Genomic DNA, 18313 nt, shown 5'->3' with positions numbered 1-18313 from the left:
AACGGCCTTTGTGGTTCAGGGGTACTTTTTAAAGAATTGGAGCAAAATTCGAACCTTAGCGTAAGAAGAGAGGTATTGACGAGGGGGCGGACCCCCTCATATACATAATAAAAATATACGAATATAGAAGTTTGCTACACAAGTTAATTTATAAGTTATATATATTTATTACTAATAAACACTTCCGTAAATAAAATCAAAAGCTAGTGGCCTTTTTAAATTAAAAAAAAAAATGGAGGGCAAATAGCCCCCTTCTCCCACCCTGTTTTTCTCAAAACAGTCCAATTAAAACCATAGAAAGCCATATAACCAAAAAGAGTAAAATTTATCTGCAAATTTAATTTTAATAATTCATGTAGGGTGAGCCAAAATCAAATCTTCATTAATTGAAAAACATTCAGAGATTAAATTAAAAAAACAAGTTTTTTCAACATAAAATAAGGAGCAACAATAGATCTTAAAACAAACAGATATCATTACGAATATAAGGAGGTCTGTCCCCTCCTCGATTCCACGTTGTTTACGCTGAAGTATTTTTATTAATTTCAAAAGAGCTATTTATTCTAATTAAACGGCCTCTGTGGTTCAGGTGTCATTCTTAAAGAAGTGGAAAAAAATTCAACTTTAGTGTAAAGAGTACGGTATTGATGAGGGGATGGATCGAAAAAAATTAAGAGCAACTAGGCACCCTCACCCGCCCCTTCTTTCCTCAAAATCGTCCGATCAAAATCTTGGGAAAGCCATTTAGCCAAAAAAAAAAGTAAAATTAATGTGCAACTTTCGTTTTAATTATTCATGTAGGGTGAGTCAAAATCAAATCTTCATTAATTCAAAATGTTCAGAAATTAAATTTAAATAACTTTTTTTTTAGGAGGGGACAAACCTTTTCATATACGGAATAATTTCTATTCGTTTTAAGTTTTAATGTTTCTCCTTGCTTTCAGCCTAAAAAAAACTAGTTTTTTTTATTTGATCACAAAGAAGAGAAAGATGAGGACAATAATAACCAGTGAAAAACAAAAGAAGAAATTATGTAAATATTTTGGTTGAGATTCAATTGGCAGTCCTCGGTGAAAAAAAAAAGATAAAAGTCTAAAGCTCAATATAAAAACCAAACCTCAAAACAAACACTGACACTAAAATAAAGACATTTTCGAAACAGCGATGAAAGGGTAACTGGATAAAAAAAAATATAATATTGAATGGCATTTCACAATTTCATTTATGTCAAGCATTCTTAAAGGCTAATCGCTTACTAGGTAGGGTATTATTGGATATTCTATTAGGTTGCAAAATAAAATTTTGTGGATGGATGTTAAAATGATCAGTATTAATAAGTTTATAATAAATGGGGCTTAGAAAAGTTTGTCCAGTGCGTCTATTGAGGGGAATCTTCAGGTGAATGTACTTTTTAATTTCAACTGCCTCCCTGTATACTTGCATGAGACCTTTAATGGGCAATAATGAAGGTATTATCAAACAAAATGAAATAATATGATAGACATGTTGAGCAAAGGTGGAACCAAAAGTCTCTGGGCATTCACATAGTCCCATTGCCTTGTCGATAGAGGACCTGCGTTTTGATATCCTTTCTTCAATTTCTCTTGGGTTTTACCAACATGAAAACAGCCACAAGAAAATGGAATTTTATAAACACCACTACCCACAATGGGACTAGTTTTACCTTTACCGCTTTTCAAAAAACTCTATATTGTATTTGAGTTTTTAAAATTGACATTAGGGTTACGTTTTTTAGGATTCTTTTCAGTTTGTCACTCAGTCTGGGAATATGGGGTAGAATAGTGAAAAGTTTCTTATCACCAACTAAGGGGATGATATCTGTTAGGGGTCATGGAGTTGATGCATTTTTTCTGGCATCTTTTATCGACAAACTCCAATAATTTTATAAAGTATCCATCGCAAAATAAAATGTCCTTAAGATAATTCAGCTCTGGAATTATATGAGCTTCTGTGCATATTCTTATAACACGATCAACCAATGATATAACTACTCTTCTTTTTACACAATGAAAGCGGTTGAAAGAAATATGAAAATACCTATCGTTATGTTCAGGCTTTCTATAAATAGAAAATACAAGACTAAGAGATTTATTGAAAATTAAGACGTCTAAAAAAGGCAGTTTACGTACATCTTCTGGTTTTATGAACAGACATTTAAAATACAAATTGTTAAGATGATTCAAGAAGAAGTTTAATGACACCTCTCATTGATCCCACACAAAAATAACATCAACCACAAATGGGCCCAAGAACTGGTGTTTCAGAAAAAAAATTTTCAAGCAGAGATTTCAATAAATTCCATAAAAAGTGGCCAAAAACGGTGAAAGACTCGTACCCATTGGTAGGCCCATAATTTGCCAGAAAAATTGGTTATTGTATTAGAAAAATAAGGAAGAACTATTGTAAAGAAGGACGAGACGCATAATAGTTTCGTTGTCTAGTGTTTTTCCTCCGTTTGGCATGTTTCTATTTTTTTATTAGTTCAACAACCCCCTCAACATTCTCTGAAATTTTGAACTTTACAGTCAAACCTTTTGCTGAGATATTCCCTTGCTGATTTGCCCTTGCCCTTGCCCTGGTATTTGCTAGTTTGCGCTGATGCAGCCGGTCCACAAGTGGCATGTTTCGATCTAATTCAATGTCCTTCTCAACATTTCCTGAAAATTTCTTCTTAATATCTTCAGTCTTGGTAATAGTTTAGCATCAAAATAAGTAGTATTAAGTATGCATATTTACCTTTTGGGTAGTTCAACTACCCCCTAAACATGTACAAAAAGTTTCAACTTAATACTCTGCGCTTTTTCAGGCATAAGGCTGTTGTGTCTTTTTGACGACCTGCATTGACATAGTGCTTTTTGATTTAGTTTAGAACCACCCTAATATTCCCTAAAAGTTTTACCTTTTTACCCTTTGGTTCAGTAGCGGTAGTATTAGCAGTAGTAGTCGGTGAAGAAGGTGTATGCATATATTACCTTTTGGTTAGTTCAACATCCTCCTAAAGATCCCCCAAAGGTTTCACTTTAATACCCTTTACTTCACTAATACTACTGGTCGTAGTAGTAGTTTTTTTGCAGAAGTATTTGTTGTAATAATAGCAGAAGTGTCGACATAGAGTATTTTGGTTTTCTCAACATGCCATAAAACTTTAACATAATAAACTAACTCGTTCCTGAAAAATTGCTAATACGCCCTTTTGGCAACTTGCATCTGCTTATTGTGCTTTTATTTAATTTATCATCCTTCTTAACACTTAGAAGTTTAGTTTAAACTCCCTGAGAGTTTCCCCTTAATACTCTTATCTTCAGTAGTAGTTATAGCAGTTACAGTAGTCGCAATAGCCGTTGTACCTGCCGGGACTGGATTCTCCCTTAAATTGCGGGGATCAGGTAGCAAGAAACTACGCTTCCCTCGCTTATTATTTAATTTCCATCGCTCATGATTTAATTTGCATTCAAGATTGCAATCACTGTGAGCCGCATTCAAGTTATTTCACTGTGCATTTCACGCATTTCACTGTGAGCGCGCTATAATTAGTTAACATGCACGGAGGTGATGAGGACAATTTGCATTTTCTCCGGTGTTAAATTTTGTTCAGCAAAATGTTGAAAAAGGAATTGATGATGAGATGATTAAGAAGTTTGGTAGAGAATTTTTTAACGTCAATGATATTGTGAATGCGAAGAAGTGGCTTGGGTCCAAGCTGTATCCAGATGCTTTATTTCTGAAGCGAACTGGATTGAAAGCGCCACTAAGTCATTTAGGAGATATACTGGATCTTATCAAGAAGGGCAATACAGATGATTTTGACATCCCGTATTTCGTATATTAAACCCTAGTGCAGTCCCATTGATACCAGCTACAGCTTAATCTGCTCTCTTTTCGGGAGTAAACGAGCTGCGCATCCAGCTAAAGACTATTTCTAATCAGTTTATGTGTTTTCCAACCATTTCCCGCCATTACAACAGCCTGGAGCCTCGAAACCTTCCGATAACCACTCTACTATTGTTGTCTCTAAATTGCCACCATTTATTAGAGATCCGACAAGCCGCAAAGACTTTATCGATCAATTCAGTGGTCATGATCGGTTGCTAGTATTCGGCCGGTGGGAGATAAACTGTTCGTGAACATTGAAAAATCGGTAGCTTCTGATTTCTGTGAGTCTGTGAAGTCTGTAGTCTCAAGTATTGGCAAAAAGATTCTGCAGAAACGTTACCTTGGAATAATAAAAGGAATCCCGCTGTCATTTAATGCTTCCGAATTCAAAACGTACTCAGGAGTCGTTGACGCAAACCGAATTGGTTTGTCCCAAACTGTCAAGCTAGACTTTTCAGATTCGTTTGCAAAACGTGACGCTATGAAGAATGGAGTAAAAATAGGTTACGAAATTTTCAGAATTTATGATTTCGTAAGTGTACCGCGATGTTGCTTTAAGTGCAGGTCTCCTGATCACTTTATCAACGAATTTACCAGTCAGGTGGAAAAATGTGCGCGCTGCGCCGAAAATCACATTTTTCGAAAGATGCGCCCTGTAAAAATAGACCTAAATGTGCAAACTGTGGCGATTTTCATACATCTTATAGTTTATTATGTCCAGTGATCAAGTCTCGTATTGCGACCGCTATGAAAAAATGATGTCACAAAAATTCTCGGTTATATCGTACAATATAAATGAAACACGTCAAAAAGAGCACATCATTAACGAACTTTCGAGCAACTATGACCTCGTTCGTCTTCAAAAGCATCTTTTATCTTCAAATAATACCAACTTGTTGAAACGGAGTGCAAACCATATTACTTTTGTGAGTGCTGCAAGATCTACGTTTGGTAGACCTTCCGGAGGCCTCGCCTGTATACTGAGACGTAGCTCCTTTTCATCCACGACGCCTGTGCAGTTCCATAGTGATGAAAACCTCTTGGCTGTGCAAATTGCCGATTTAATACTTATAAATGTGTATTTTCCTTGTGATTGTAAGTCGGTTCAATCACTGAACAAGTTTGTCAAGACCTGTAGTGTTTTGAAAAAAGTGACAGAATCCGCATCATCTCTCGGTTATCAATTTGTTGTTGCCGGGGATTATAATGCTGATTTACTGAATTCAAATATTTGGTCTGATATGGTTTTCGAGTCTTTATCTGAGTTTAAGCTAGTGGATAAGAATCGTCTGTTTTCTTACATCCATCATTCTGGGAGCCTTACTAATATTGATCATGTTCTTTGCTCTCCTAACTTATCTGTTTCGACTGTTTCTGTACATGAAATAGAAAGCGATATAGACACCTACCAATTTCCTTCATGCTTTGTATTTCTCTGTCGCAAGATAGTTCCACTAGACGTGGGAATCGTACATGGTTTACCAGACGAAATTGGAATAAGGCTAATTAGGCTCTTTATATTTCTACCCTTACAGCTTTTTTGTCTAGGATAAAAGTTCTTTTTCAGCTACTTCAGGTTGGATCTAAATTTGTAAATGATAAGAATTTTCTGAATAAATATTACTTTGATATTATATCATGCATGAAGGAAGCTGAGAGGGTGGCTGTTCCCGAAGAATGTGTTAAATTTAGTACGCGGAAGCCTGAATGGTCTTGGGATCCGGGTCTAAAATCAGTGAAAAATAAAGCCAAATTTTGGCTACGTATTTGGGTTTCTTGCGAACGACCACGTAGCGGTGTAGTATTTTAGCTTAAACAGAAAACTAAATTAGAGTATAAAAAGTATTTACGGTCTGCAAAATCTAAAATTTGTAAATTCCCGTCAAGTAATCTCGATTGGAAAAATGTGGTAAATTCCAATAAAATCGATGACTCTTCGTCAACAAGTAGCCCAATTAGTCCTGCTGCCTGGTGCAAATATTACGACCAGATTTTCAATACTATAAATCATTTTGTTCATGCTACTTTTAAGAGGTTTCTTATTTCAGCGCTTCCCATATCATTCTGCCAGAACCAGATCCTCCCAGTTAATTTAGTTTCGGTGGCACAAGCTAAAAAAAAGCTTAAGTCTAGCTCCATTGATTGTGATGGTATAAGTGTCAAACACCTAAATGTTGATTGTCCAGCTCTAGTCCAACATTTAGAACTTCTGTTTCAAATGTGCTTATGCACCTCAGTTGTGCCTGAAAGGTTTTTGTGTGGAACAGTTACTTCGATCCTGAAAAGAGGAAAGATCCCGACTGAGTGTGCATCTTACAGGCCAATAACGGTTTCCTGCAATATAAGCAAAATTTTTGAGTATCTTCTCCTCCCATCAGTTAATTCTTTGGCATATTTTGGTGAAAATCAGATTGGGTTTTCAGCTGGGGTAGGCTGCCAGCAGGCTCATCGAGTTTTGGCTATTGTTCTTACTGAGGCTACTAAAAAGGGATTCGAGTTACATTTATGTGCTTTGGATCTCTCCAAAGCCTTTGACACTGTTACGCATTCCCAAGCTATCTTTTCCCTTTTTAGTCACGGTATCAACATATCGGTAATTTTTCTTCTTAGATATTGGTATTCAAATTCCTTTTGCAGATTAAAATGGATATGAGGGTTTCAGATAGTAAAATTCCAATACGACGTGGGGTCCGGCAAGGTGCTGTCCTCTCCCCCTCTATTTTCAAACTTTGTATATCATCTGTCCTTTCCTATATCCCACCTACTTGCATCCTTAATTATGTAAATATTTCTTATCTTGCCTATGCGGATGATATTCTTTTGATCAGTAGGACTAAAAAAGGGCTCTCTTTGTCTGTTTCAACAGTAGCATCTAAACTTTATGCGATCGGACTTTCTCTTAATCTTTCAAAGTGTGAATATCTTTCATTTAATAGCAATATCACTACTCCTCTAATTTGTGGATCTTTTTCTATCCCGTCGGTTTCTACATTTCGGTGGCTGGGAATTAACGTTAGTAAAACTCTAAAATCCTTATGGACTCTCACTGCTGCTGATTGCAAGAAGAAAATCCAATTAAGTTACTCTAAAATTTTTGCTAACCGAGGTAGATACAATAGAAAGTCTCTTGCTAAATTATACTTGGTTTTTACAGATCATTCGGTTTTGTTTCTTTCTGGTATTTACCCTGTTTTTCATAAAAAAGATATCAGTTCAATTCGTTCTTATTATTTCCATTTTTTCCGTTTTCTATTGTATCTGCCTCCGTTCTATAGGAATAGGAGCCTCATATCTATTTATAGTTTCCCGGATATTGGGTTGAAGCTCACAGAGCTTGCTGGCAAAATACCCCACTCTACTTATTAGTATCTGCCCGCCCACGTAGGCCTTACTCGTTTGCTTTAGTTTCTTGTTTTTTCTGTTTTGTGTAGTGTTTGTTTTGTTTCTTTTATTGATATTCCGCTTTGATTTTTGTAGCGGTTCAAAAATAAATTATTATTATAGTGGAAGTAGGCATATAGTGTCTTTCGGTTAGTTCATTATCCCCCCTCAACATACACTGAATATTTCAAATAAATACTCTAACCTTAAAAATTTGAACTTCATGCTCTAAGCTGTTCCAGATTTATTGTTGATACCCTCTATTCACTACCTTCATGCACATATTTTGTTTTGATTTGGTTCAACATTTTCCAGAACATACCTTGGAAGCTATATCTTACTAAGGTTAGCTTCAGCAGTAGTAACAGTACAAGCGATAGTTGTAGCATTAGTAACGGTATGCACTTAGCATCATTTTATTCAAAAATGCCCTCTACATACCTTAAAATTTTTGATCTCGATACCCTGATCAGGTTCTTGAAAATGCTGATATTTCCTTTTGACAATCTGCTTGCACATAGTGTGTTTTTATTTAGTTCAACATCTCCTCAATATTTCCTGAAATCATGCTATGCATCCTAATACCCTTAGCCTCAGTATTAACAGTAGCAGTAATTGCAACAATAATAGTAATAGCAGCAGTAGCAGCAGTAATGGCAGTGGCAGTAGATTCAGTTTCAATTGCATGCAAATATTTCTTTATGGTTAGTTCAACATCCTTATACTTTCTTTTTCTGTTTAATATTCAAAGTAGTTCATATAACTAATTTTTGAGACCTCACTGGCTAATCATGGCAAAACAAAAATCACAAGGAAGAGAGAAACGAGGACAATACCAGCCAGTAAAAAAAAAGAAAAAATAATTTTATGGTTTCCATTAAAAAAGCAACTAAGGCCATGCAACTAAGAAATAATGTGTAAAAATTGAAATGAATTCAATTATTGTGTTACGAAGTTGTAGAGCATAATTGCATAGCCTGTTGAATAGCCTAATTGCATTGCATAAAACAGCCAACCTTGAATTCCAGAGCTTGTTCTTGTGTTTGAAACGTCAAGAGAGACCTGAGAATGGTTTTCATCAGCAGCCTGTACTTCAACACATTTATTTTCTTGTCCCTCCGCAATTATGTTTTGTTGCCTCAGTCGCCTTTTCTTTGCTTTTCTCAGTGCCTTTTGTTTGATCTCCATACAGTGATCTGGAAAACCCAACGGAAAAGTGAATAAACAATATTCAACAAATTACATCCTCTTCAAAGCAAAATTAGCAAAAACAAACTAATAAAATGTGCCATGTAATCATTTTCAATACAATAAAGATTTAAAAAGAATGAATAATATGCCTTAGTAATAACCACAGTAAATGAGTTTTACAGCTGGAAACATAATAAAAGTATGCTTCTCACTGCTACGTTGAGCAGGAATGATGAATTGCTGACGTTTTTCCTCTTTTTTGAGAACATTCCCTTGAATATTAAAATATTGAAGAGTCGAGTATAAAGCCCCTGTCCCGCCTGTTGGGAGGATTTTCAAACTAAGATTATTTAGAAAATCCATCTGATGATTGGTTGAAAAAAAATCATGATGGTATTATAACATTTATATTCTTTTTAAAATTAGGCTAACAATACAATCTGGACCGGGGGCTTTTAAAGGACGCATGCTATTAATCGCTCCGCTTAATTCTTCTTTCTTTATGGTAACTTCATCATTGTCCTCCATTGTCAAGACTTCTATAACTACGCTTCTTAATTTTGTGTGATATTGGTTATCACTACTTACATTATCTTTTCCAAACCAATTTTGGAAAAGTGCTTCACCTGCCTCTTTAATTGACGTTGTTAATGAGCCATCATCTTTAGTCATATGTATAGGCCTAATCGGAGGTTTATTTGATTTTATTATTTAATGAATAGTATTCCAAGGGTCCAATGTTCCTCTATTCTCACAAAATTTCCTCCAGTCATCCTGTTTTGCTTTTAAAATTGGTTTTTATAACTATTTCTTATATACTTCATGTTTTGGTCACTTTCCCGTGTTCTCAATATTTTTTATGAATTCGTAAGGCATGTCTATAGGCTTTCCTTTTTGCAGATAAATCTGAATTCCACCATCTTACATATTTTTGGAATTAGGACCATGTTTTTGTGTTGGTATTGATTCTAACATTGCTTGTGTTATTATATCCACAAAATTATCTAAATCTAAATCAATTTCATTTTTAGTAAAAATCGCCTTAGTATATACACTATCTTTTCTGTTCAAGAGAACTGAACTAAATTTATCCCAATTTGACTTCCTGTAGTCAAATTTACAATCATTATGGTTATAGCAAGTTTCACAACCTATTTCAAACTTTAGTTTAAACAAAACATATAAGTGATCAGACATTGATACATGATCAGAAAGGACGTCCCAATATTCAAGAAATGATAATAAAGAAGCACTAACTGCGGCAACGTCAGGGCTAGTGTGCCACTTAGGTCATATGTACTTTTATTGGCGTCATTTAACACTACTAGGTTTTTACTAGCTAAAAACTACTCTAATCCTTTACCACGAATGTCTGTAACTATTCTTTGGGACCATAGTGGGCTTTTAGCATTAAAATCACCACCTATAACTAAGCGAAATATATTTTTCACATTGTCTAGGATATTCAACTGGTAAGCTAAGGAACTCACTGAAGGAGGGCAATATAAAGAAGACACTGTAATTGTTCTACTCTTGAGGTACAGAGAAACAATAACCAACTCATTTTTAGAATCTTCATGATGAATATCAGCTTTAATTCCACTCTTAACTAATATTGCTGCACTATAGAACCTCTTATCAGGATCAAATTTAGAAAAGCTATTGTAATTTGATGGTATGCACGAAACATCTCCGGATTTTACTCACAAAGGGTTCTTGTAAAAGTAAGGAACTTTAAATCTCTCTTTGAATCAAAATTATTCATAAGAATATTCAATACGGTTTTGCATTAAATCCTTTATTTTTCTTGCGGCAGTGCATTTATTTATATCATACAAGGTATGTCCGGTTCCCGTAAGTCCTTCTGACTGACATGGTCGGCAGGAGGGTCGAGAAAATGTGCATGACATATATTCATGTTCTCCAGAGCAATACGAACAAAGGATAACTCCTTTGCAATCACTGCTTTTGTGTCCGTACAAACATTTTTTGCATTTCAATAAGTAGGTATAATCTTCACATTCGTGTAACATGAACCCTAATTTCAGACCACGGTGGTCTTTAATACATTTACGCATCTTTGGGGAGACTTCAACAACAGCATGGGTTTTATTTTCTCCTTTGAGAATATTTTGTCACTATTATTTTGTGACTATTATATTTTATTTGTCACTATTTTGAATGCTTCTCCTTTAACTGCTAGTTCTGACACCTCTAAATTATGATTCAAAAGGGACTCTCTTAGGCGTTCTTTTTCATTTGTCCTAGGGATGCTTTTAACAATCATTCTAGCATTTTTTTTGGTAGAGTGTTTAGGGGTATAATTTGTCAAATCTAATTTTTCACTAAAAACTGTGACTGCATTTTGTGCATCTTCTTAAGATGGCAGTTCCAAAATTATTTTTCCATTTATTCCAGAAGTAGCATTTTTGACCGATAACTTTTTTACATGATCAATTGTCTTTCTGCCCAAATCTTGGACTATTTTGTTTAACTCGTTCTGGCGATCTTCTTATTAACAGTACTTTGACTTTGGGTGAATTCGATTGGCTTGAGGATCACAGTATGTTTTCCTGGGCCTTTCACTTTGCTGGCATAGGTGGGAGTAGAATGACCGGGAGCAGAAAAGAAGGAAAAAGGAAACAACGTGGATTTTAGAGCAATTATTTCTTGTTCTAAATTCAGGATCTCTGTAAGTCTGTCATTTTCTTTTCTGAGCAATGTGGAATTTTCTTCCAGTACACTGGAATAAATAGAACCTATTCTGTCGCACATTTGTGAGGTAGTTCTTTTCCCACCAGAAATTCTTTGATCTTTAATTGCATCTTTTAGGTAATTAAGTAATTTAAAATACTTTCTTCTTCGGAATAGGCAATCTCGCTCATATCCACTTCCGACATTTGTAATTAGATATATTTAGGGTTATAGGTCCGCCTACTTTGGACAGAGCCAAAGGCTACATACAAATTTTGTGTCTATGCCAGGGCTTCTTAAACTATGGGTCGCGACCCCATTTGGGGTCGCGTAGCAAAATTATGGGGTCGCGAGTGATAAAAATATAATTTAACAAAAAATGTTTTTTTTACTTGTAAAATTATTGTTATAAAGAAAAATAGCAATCATCGTAGATAAATGTTTCATAAAATCTTCTGGTTCGGAAAGCCTGTTTATACCGGCATTTCTATTCCGATCATTATAATATCTTGTATAAATTTACTATGAATCTGAAGATGTTATAGAAATTTATAAAAAAATGTCGATTTATTTTTTTCAATCTCTTAAAACCGAAATAATCCTGATAAATATTACCAACCAAATTTCCAAGTGTTATTTTGAAGAAACTATATAAACCTTTGGTGTTATTTTCATTTAGCCATTGTATGATTGTGAACGAAGTGCATGTTATTTGGAATTAGTCAGTTTAATCTTTTCGCGACCGGCGGGACCTTACAGTCCTGGCATATAAAGATCCTATGGACGCTTCTTAATTGATAAATAGCACCAGAATTGAGCGATATGCTTCAGGATGCTGTTAAGGTCATAAATTTGATTAAGAACCATGCCCTTAACAGTCGCTTATTTTCAAATCTCTTATACGAATTCCAACTACACTACTTAGTTATTACATGCAGAAATAAGATGGTTGTCAAGAGGTCAAAGTTTAAAAAGATTATTGTTATTGAAGGGCGAGATCGAAATATCTTTAACTGAACGAAAATGTGAATTTGCTGCTTTTTTTCAAAATGATTTATGGCTATCCAAGCTGTGTTATTTGTCAGATATTTTTGCGAAGTTAAACGATCTTAACTTGTCTCTTCAAGGAAAAAATAGCGATATATTTACTTCAAACGACAAAATTGAAAGTTTTATTAAAAAAATCAGTATTTGGAAATGTAGGGTCGAAAAAAATTCGTTCGAAATGTTTTCCGGTGTCGACAATTTTGTAATTAAGAAAATTCAACGTAAAAATTTTATTGCAAAAACTATTGTAGATCACTTAAAAGCGCTAGAGATACAGTTCCGGACAAATTTTATATTAAATATTGATTTACAAAAAAATAGTTTGGATTCAAAAGCCGTTTTGGATCTGCCACTTTAAGCTCAAGAGGAATTTGTTGAGCTTTCGTGTGACTCAAACTTAAAACTACAATTCCAAAAAAAGCCCTTGACTGAATTTTGGATCTGAACTAGAACTGAATTTTCCACAATCGCTGATATGGCGTTAAATGTACTTCTGCCATTCAGCACCACATGTTTATGTCAAGTTACTTTCTCAACTTTAACACACATTAAATCCCAATATCGTTCAGCGATAAAAAATGTTGAAGAGGTCTTACGTCCAGCAGTTTCAAACATAACACCAAGATTTGATTTTTTATCCAATAAAAAATAGGCACATCCATCTCGTGGAATTTTTAACATAAACTTTGATTTAATATTTACCACGTAACTACTTGGATATATTCGAGAGAATTAAACAAAAAAAACAAGTTTTTTTTAAATGAAAGTAAGTTGCGACATTAAAAATTAAAACGAACAGAAATTACTCCGTATTTGAAAGGGGCTTTTCCTCCTCAACGCCCCGCTCTTTACGCTAAAGTTTGACTCTTTTTCTTAACTCTACATTTTAAGACAGTAAAAAACTTTAGCGTAAAGTTTGACTCTTTTTCTTAACTCTACATTTTAAGACAGTAAAAAACTTTAGCGTAAAGAGCGGAGCGTTGAGGAGAAAAAGCCCCTTTCAAATACGGAGTAATTTTTGTCCGTTTTAAGTTTTAATGTCGCTCCTTACTTTCATTTAAAAACACCTGTTTTTTGTTTAATTTCTGGACGTTTTTGAATTAATGCATGGTTTGATCTTGGTTCTCCGCACATACATAATTAAAACAAAATTTGCATATTAAGTCGTCCCCAAAGACATAGTTATTGGGTTTTTCGACTATGGTGAATAAAATGGCTATCTCAGAATTTTGATCCGGTGACCTTGGGAAAAATATGAGCGTGGGAGGGGGCCTAGGTGCTATTCAATGTTTTGGTCACTTAAAAAGGGCACTAGAACTTTTAATTTCCATTAGAATGAGCCATTTTGCGACATTCTTGGACCACTGAGTCGATACAATCACCCCTGGGGAAAAAACAACCAAAAAACAAATAAACACGCATCCGTGATTTGTCTTCTGGCAAAAAAAGCGAAATTCCACGTTTTTGTAGATAGGGGCTTGAAACTTCTACAGTAAGGTTCTGTGATATGCTGAACCTGACGGTGTGATTTTCGTTAAGATCGTAAGATTTTAGGGGGTGTTTCCTCCAATTTTCTAAAATGAGGCAAATTTTCTCAGGCTCGTAACTTTTGATGGGTAAGACAAATCTTGATGAAACTTATATATTTAAAGTCAACATGAAAATCCCATTCTGTTGATGTAACTATTGGTATCAAAATTCCGTTTTTAGAGTTTTGGTTAATATTGAGCTTGGTCGCTCCTTACTACAGTTCGTCACCACGAACTGTTTGATAAGTTACCCAAACTCTTTCTTCTTTACAATTGTAAATTGTTCAGAATCAAAAGTGTGTAGACTCACATTTCTACGACTATAAGATACCCTTACACTTTGTTTCTTGCAATAGTTAATTGTATAGAATCAAAACTATACAGAATCACAATGCTTATTTCTACGACTATATGTTAACCATACTCTTTCTTCTTTGAAATAGTTAATTGTATAGAATCAAAGTTGAACAGAATAACGATGCATATCTCTACGACTATAAGCTATCAATACACTTAGTTTTTTACCGAAGTTAATTGTAAAGAATCAAAATTGAACAGAATAACAATGCTTATTTCTAAGACTACAAGCTACCCATACACTTTGTTTTTTGCCGTAGTTCATTGTATGGAACCAAAATCATATAGAATTTTGATTAAGACGGTCAGAATCCCATTTTGTTTTTGAAACTATAATAAAAAAAATTCTATTATTTCAATTTTAGATTTTTATATGTTTCAAAACGAATTCTAAATTTATATATTTTCATATGAATATGTATTTGTTACCTAATAAATTTATCATAAAAAAATATTAATTTATTTTTCCTTTATATTTGTTGGGGTCGCTAAGAAACTCGCAATCATAAATGGGGTCGGGAATTACAAAAGTTTAAGAAGCCCTGGTCTGTGCAATAGCGATACGGCGCATAAAAAGTTCTTCAGAATCAGAACAATATTTGGATAAAAAGTCAAAAAAAATAATATTTTTTCTTTTATCTTGTTCCTTTAATTTTCTGGAATTATAGGATATTTTAATTTTTCATCTTCAAAATAAATCAAGGAGCATAAATTGCAATCAAATTTACACACCAATGCAAGCTATAGCATTTACTATCCAATAAAAAAAGAACAGGTTTATCCTGTGGCTTTAAGGTATTCTCCTCCAGCCCTTTGGCTGAATGATTTTGTGGAGCGATTAACATATTCACTTTTTCTCTTTTCCGTTATTCTTTAAATGTCTTAGTCCTTAGTCCTAATCCTTCAACTCTGCCTTAAAAATATCAGCAAATTGCATTAAAATTCTGTTGGACATTTTATAAGAATGTGTCATCCTGCTAGCTGTCTTATACTTGATTTCTTTCATTTACTTTATCAGATGCTGGTGAAATGGATGACAAAGAATAATTCATTCTTACCTTTCCAGGTACCTTTGTTACCTTTGGGACTAAGGTCCCAGTCCTTAGTTAACGAAAAAGTGCAATTTTACTCCTTTTGTGTCAACTATTCTTTGTTCATATATAATAATTATCCCTAAATTCGTATAAATTCTAAATGAATATTTCCACACTTATTTTGACATGGTCATTACAAACGGGAGGAACGCTTGTACAAAACGAATTGAAAGGGACTTTAATCGTTGATAGAAGGCAAACAAACGTAGAAAAATGAAGAGTCAGCTGTGTTCCATTCTCTTTTAGAAATCCATTTTCTAGAATTAGGACGAAAGTTATTTTCTGCAGTAGCATTAAGGGTAAAAGTAAGGGACAGGGGGAGATGGTTACAAGGTTCAAAGGTGAAGGTTCAGTTGGGTTTAATTAAAAAAAGAAAATAACTAAACTTAAAAGACGCTGTTGTGTGATCATGTTCATCCTGATCAACATGGATTTGCCACAGATGAGACCAGAAAAAATGATACAATGGTCAGTATCCGAAAGTAAGCCACTATTATTTGCTAATGGGAGGCATCTTTGTTCAAAATTTTGTAATTACTTGGTAGTGAATCTAAAAGAAGCTCGGTCAGCACTAACGAAGAGCTAATATCACAGTTCATTCACCAATTAATAACAAGTCCAGTCCATTATTCTCAATATCATTCAGAAGACTATTAATTCACACGATTTTGTGAATTTCGAAAAACTTTGGATTGATTTCTGGTCACAGGGGATATAAACATAAATGAGGACAAGATTGGCAAGACAAATGGCAATATGACAATCACTCTCGTCATAATATAAAGGGGGTGGTTAAAACAGCATATTTTTCATTATACATGCTAGTCCACCTGATGGTCTGCCAGAGGTTTCGCGGGCTGATAATATAAAGGGGGTGGTTAAAACAGCATATTTTTCATTATACATGTTAGTCCACCTGATGTTAGTCCACCATATTTTTCATTATACATGCTAGTCCACCTGATGGTCTGCCAGAGGTTTCGCGGGCTGATAATATAAAGGGGGTGGTTAAAACAGCATATTTTTCATTATACATGTTAGTCCACCTGATGGTATGCCAGAGGTTTCGCGGGCACTTTTAGAAAAAACAAAACTTTTGTTACTTCTGCGTAGGGAAATTAAGCTCACTAAAGGTATGACATGTCGATGGAGGAATAAAAGATCAACATTTTCTAATTTGTGATCTAAAGAAACGTCTTTATGCTTCGTACTGTTCATATTGAACGAGCGTATAGCGATGTTAGTCCTAGCACTTATTTTCTTGTGTAAGATGATCGTTTCGACAAAAGTTCACGAGCAGTTCAGTATTTCAATGAAAATGACACGTGATTGCGTTGACATTTTCCACATTTTGGTGTAGTCTGGTATGAAGAATCAGGCGAGGATTCATGTTGCCCTGCACAACGGGAGCAGCATTTTTCTATACCACAATTTGATTTTAAGTGAATAGGTGATTGGCAATTGTAACAGCACTTGGATGGGCATTGGAATTCGTAAATTCGTTGTATCTCATACCCACTCTTTATACCAAGTTGAAGTACATTAGTGAGCTAAACAACGTTTTCAAAAAATACTCTAACAGCCAAAGAATTACCGTTTCGTTTCGCATGAGTCTTATTACAGCAATCAATTACCATCCCCCTGTCAAAATTGGTTGGTATACCTTTAATGATTTGAGATATGACTAGATTTGACGTCACTATCTCTCACAAAGGATGGAACAGCATTGCAAAAGTCCTTTGCAGCAATTTTATCAATTCATATCACAAGCTTATCGCCATAGGGCTTACTGCTATGAATGAATTCATGAAATGGAATACAGTTTATTATTTCGGGACGCTTTGCAGGAATGTTTAATTGTGATGGGACTATTGAAATAACAACAGTCGTCTGATCATGATCCAATCACTGAGGACCAGGGATTCTAGGAGGGGGAAATTACGATCATAAGACGAAATTTTCTACCGAATTTGCTTAAGTTCCGAATTAATGCTTACAAGCTTTGAGGCTAAGATAAAATAAGCAGCAGCAGGAACAACAGGTAGGCAAAGTTATCACGTATGTCAGCAAAGACAAGTTTTCGGTATCACATTTCTGAAAGATTTCTATCATGTCCTTTATGTAACGGTAATGAGCTTGATCACCTTTGCGTCCTTGTACACTTTCATCCTCATAAACACGAGACAAAAGTTCTATTTTTAGCTGCCATTATAGACTTCTCGTCGATAAGGCCAACAGCATGGTTAACAATAGCTTCATCACTTACCCCTTCTTCAACATTATATTGCACGAAATTCAACACCGACGAATGTACATATTCCGTCATAATGGTATATCCAACATCTATGGACAATAAGCCAAACCCCAAAATCAAACCAGTTTTTACTCACCATGCTGTCAAACAACCAGCATCAGATTAATTTAAATTCAAAAGAATCCTTTACATAGCTCCCAATGAGATTTCTATACTTTTAAACTGAATTTGTTGTTTTCAGTGTAATTGCTGTAAAGATATTATAATCCTTTTCCAACTAATTATAGATTTAAATCCAGAAATAAAAGGACCTAAGACCATGAACTCTAAATGAATTAAACAAAGAAAAACTAGTTTTTTTAACTGAAAGTAAGGAGCGACATTAAAACTTAAAACGAATAGAAATTATTCCGTGTGTGAAATGGGTTGTCCCCTCCGCAATCCCTCGCTCTTTACGCTAAAGCTTTTAATTGCTTTAAAAAGTAAAATTGTGGCAAAGAGTCAAACTTTAGCGTAAAGAGCGAGGGATTGCGGAGGGGACAACCCATTTCATATACGGAATAATTTCTGTTCGTTTTAAATTTAATGTCGCTCCTTACTTTCAGTTAAAAAAAAACTAGCTTTTTTTATTTAATTTCTGAACGTTTTTGAATTAATGCATGTTTGATTTTGGTTCTCCGCACATAAATTGTTAGAATGAAATTGGTATATTAATTCTTTTTTTTGGCTAAATGGCTTTCTCTTAGTTTTGATTAGACGATTCTGAGAAATAAGGGGTGGGGAAGGAGGCCTATTTGCCCTCCAATTTTTCAGTTACTTAAAAAGGCAACTAGAACTTTTAATTTTTAACGAAAGTTTTTATAAGTAAAAAA

At 34.6% G+C, this 18313-nt stretch overlaps 1 protein-coding gene across 1 annotated transcript in view; it reads right to left on the bottom strand.

Annotated features, from left to right (window-relative positions):
* LOC136024987 (uncharacterized) overlaps positions 1-18313 on the bottom strand; it is a 154568-nt gene that overhangs the window by 69037 nt on the left and 67218 nt on the right. The window contains exon 6 of the mRNA XM_065700598.1: positions 8292-8471. Within this exon, the coding sequence (XP_065556670.1) occupies positions 8292-8471 (180 nt within the window). The remainder of the gene's footprint in view (positions 1-8291; positions 8472-18313) is intronic.

Source organism: Artemia franciscana, chromosome 3, assembly GCF_032884065.1.
Source record: "Artemia franciscana chromosome 3, ASM3288406v1, whole genome shotgun sequence".
Taxonomy (NCBI): domain Eukaryota; kingdom Metazoa; phylum Arthropoda; class Branchiopoda; order Anostraca; family Artemiidae; genus Artemia; species Artemia franciscana.
The sequence above is the reverse complement of the archived record's forward strand: the minus strand, read 5'-3'. Positions and strand labels throughout refer to the sequence as shown.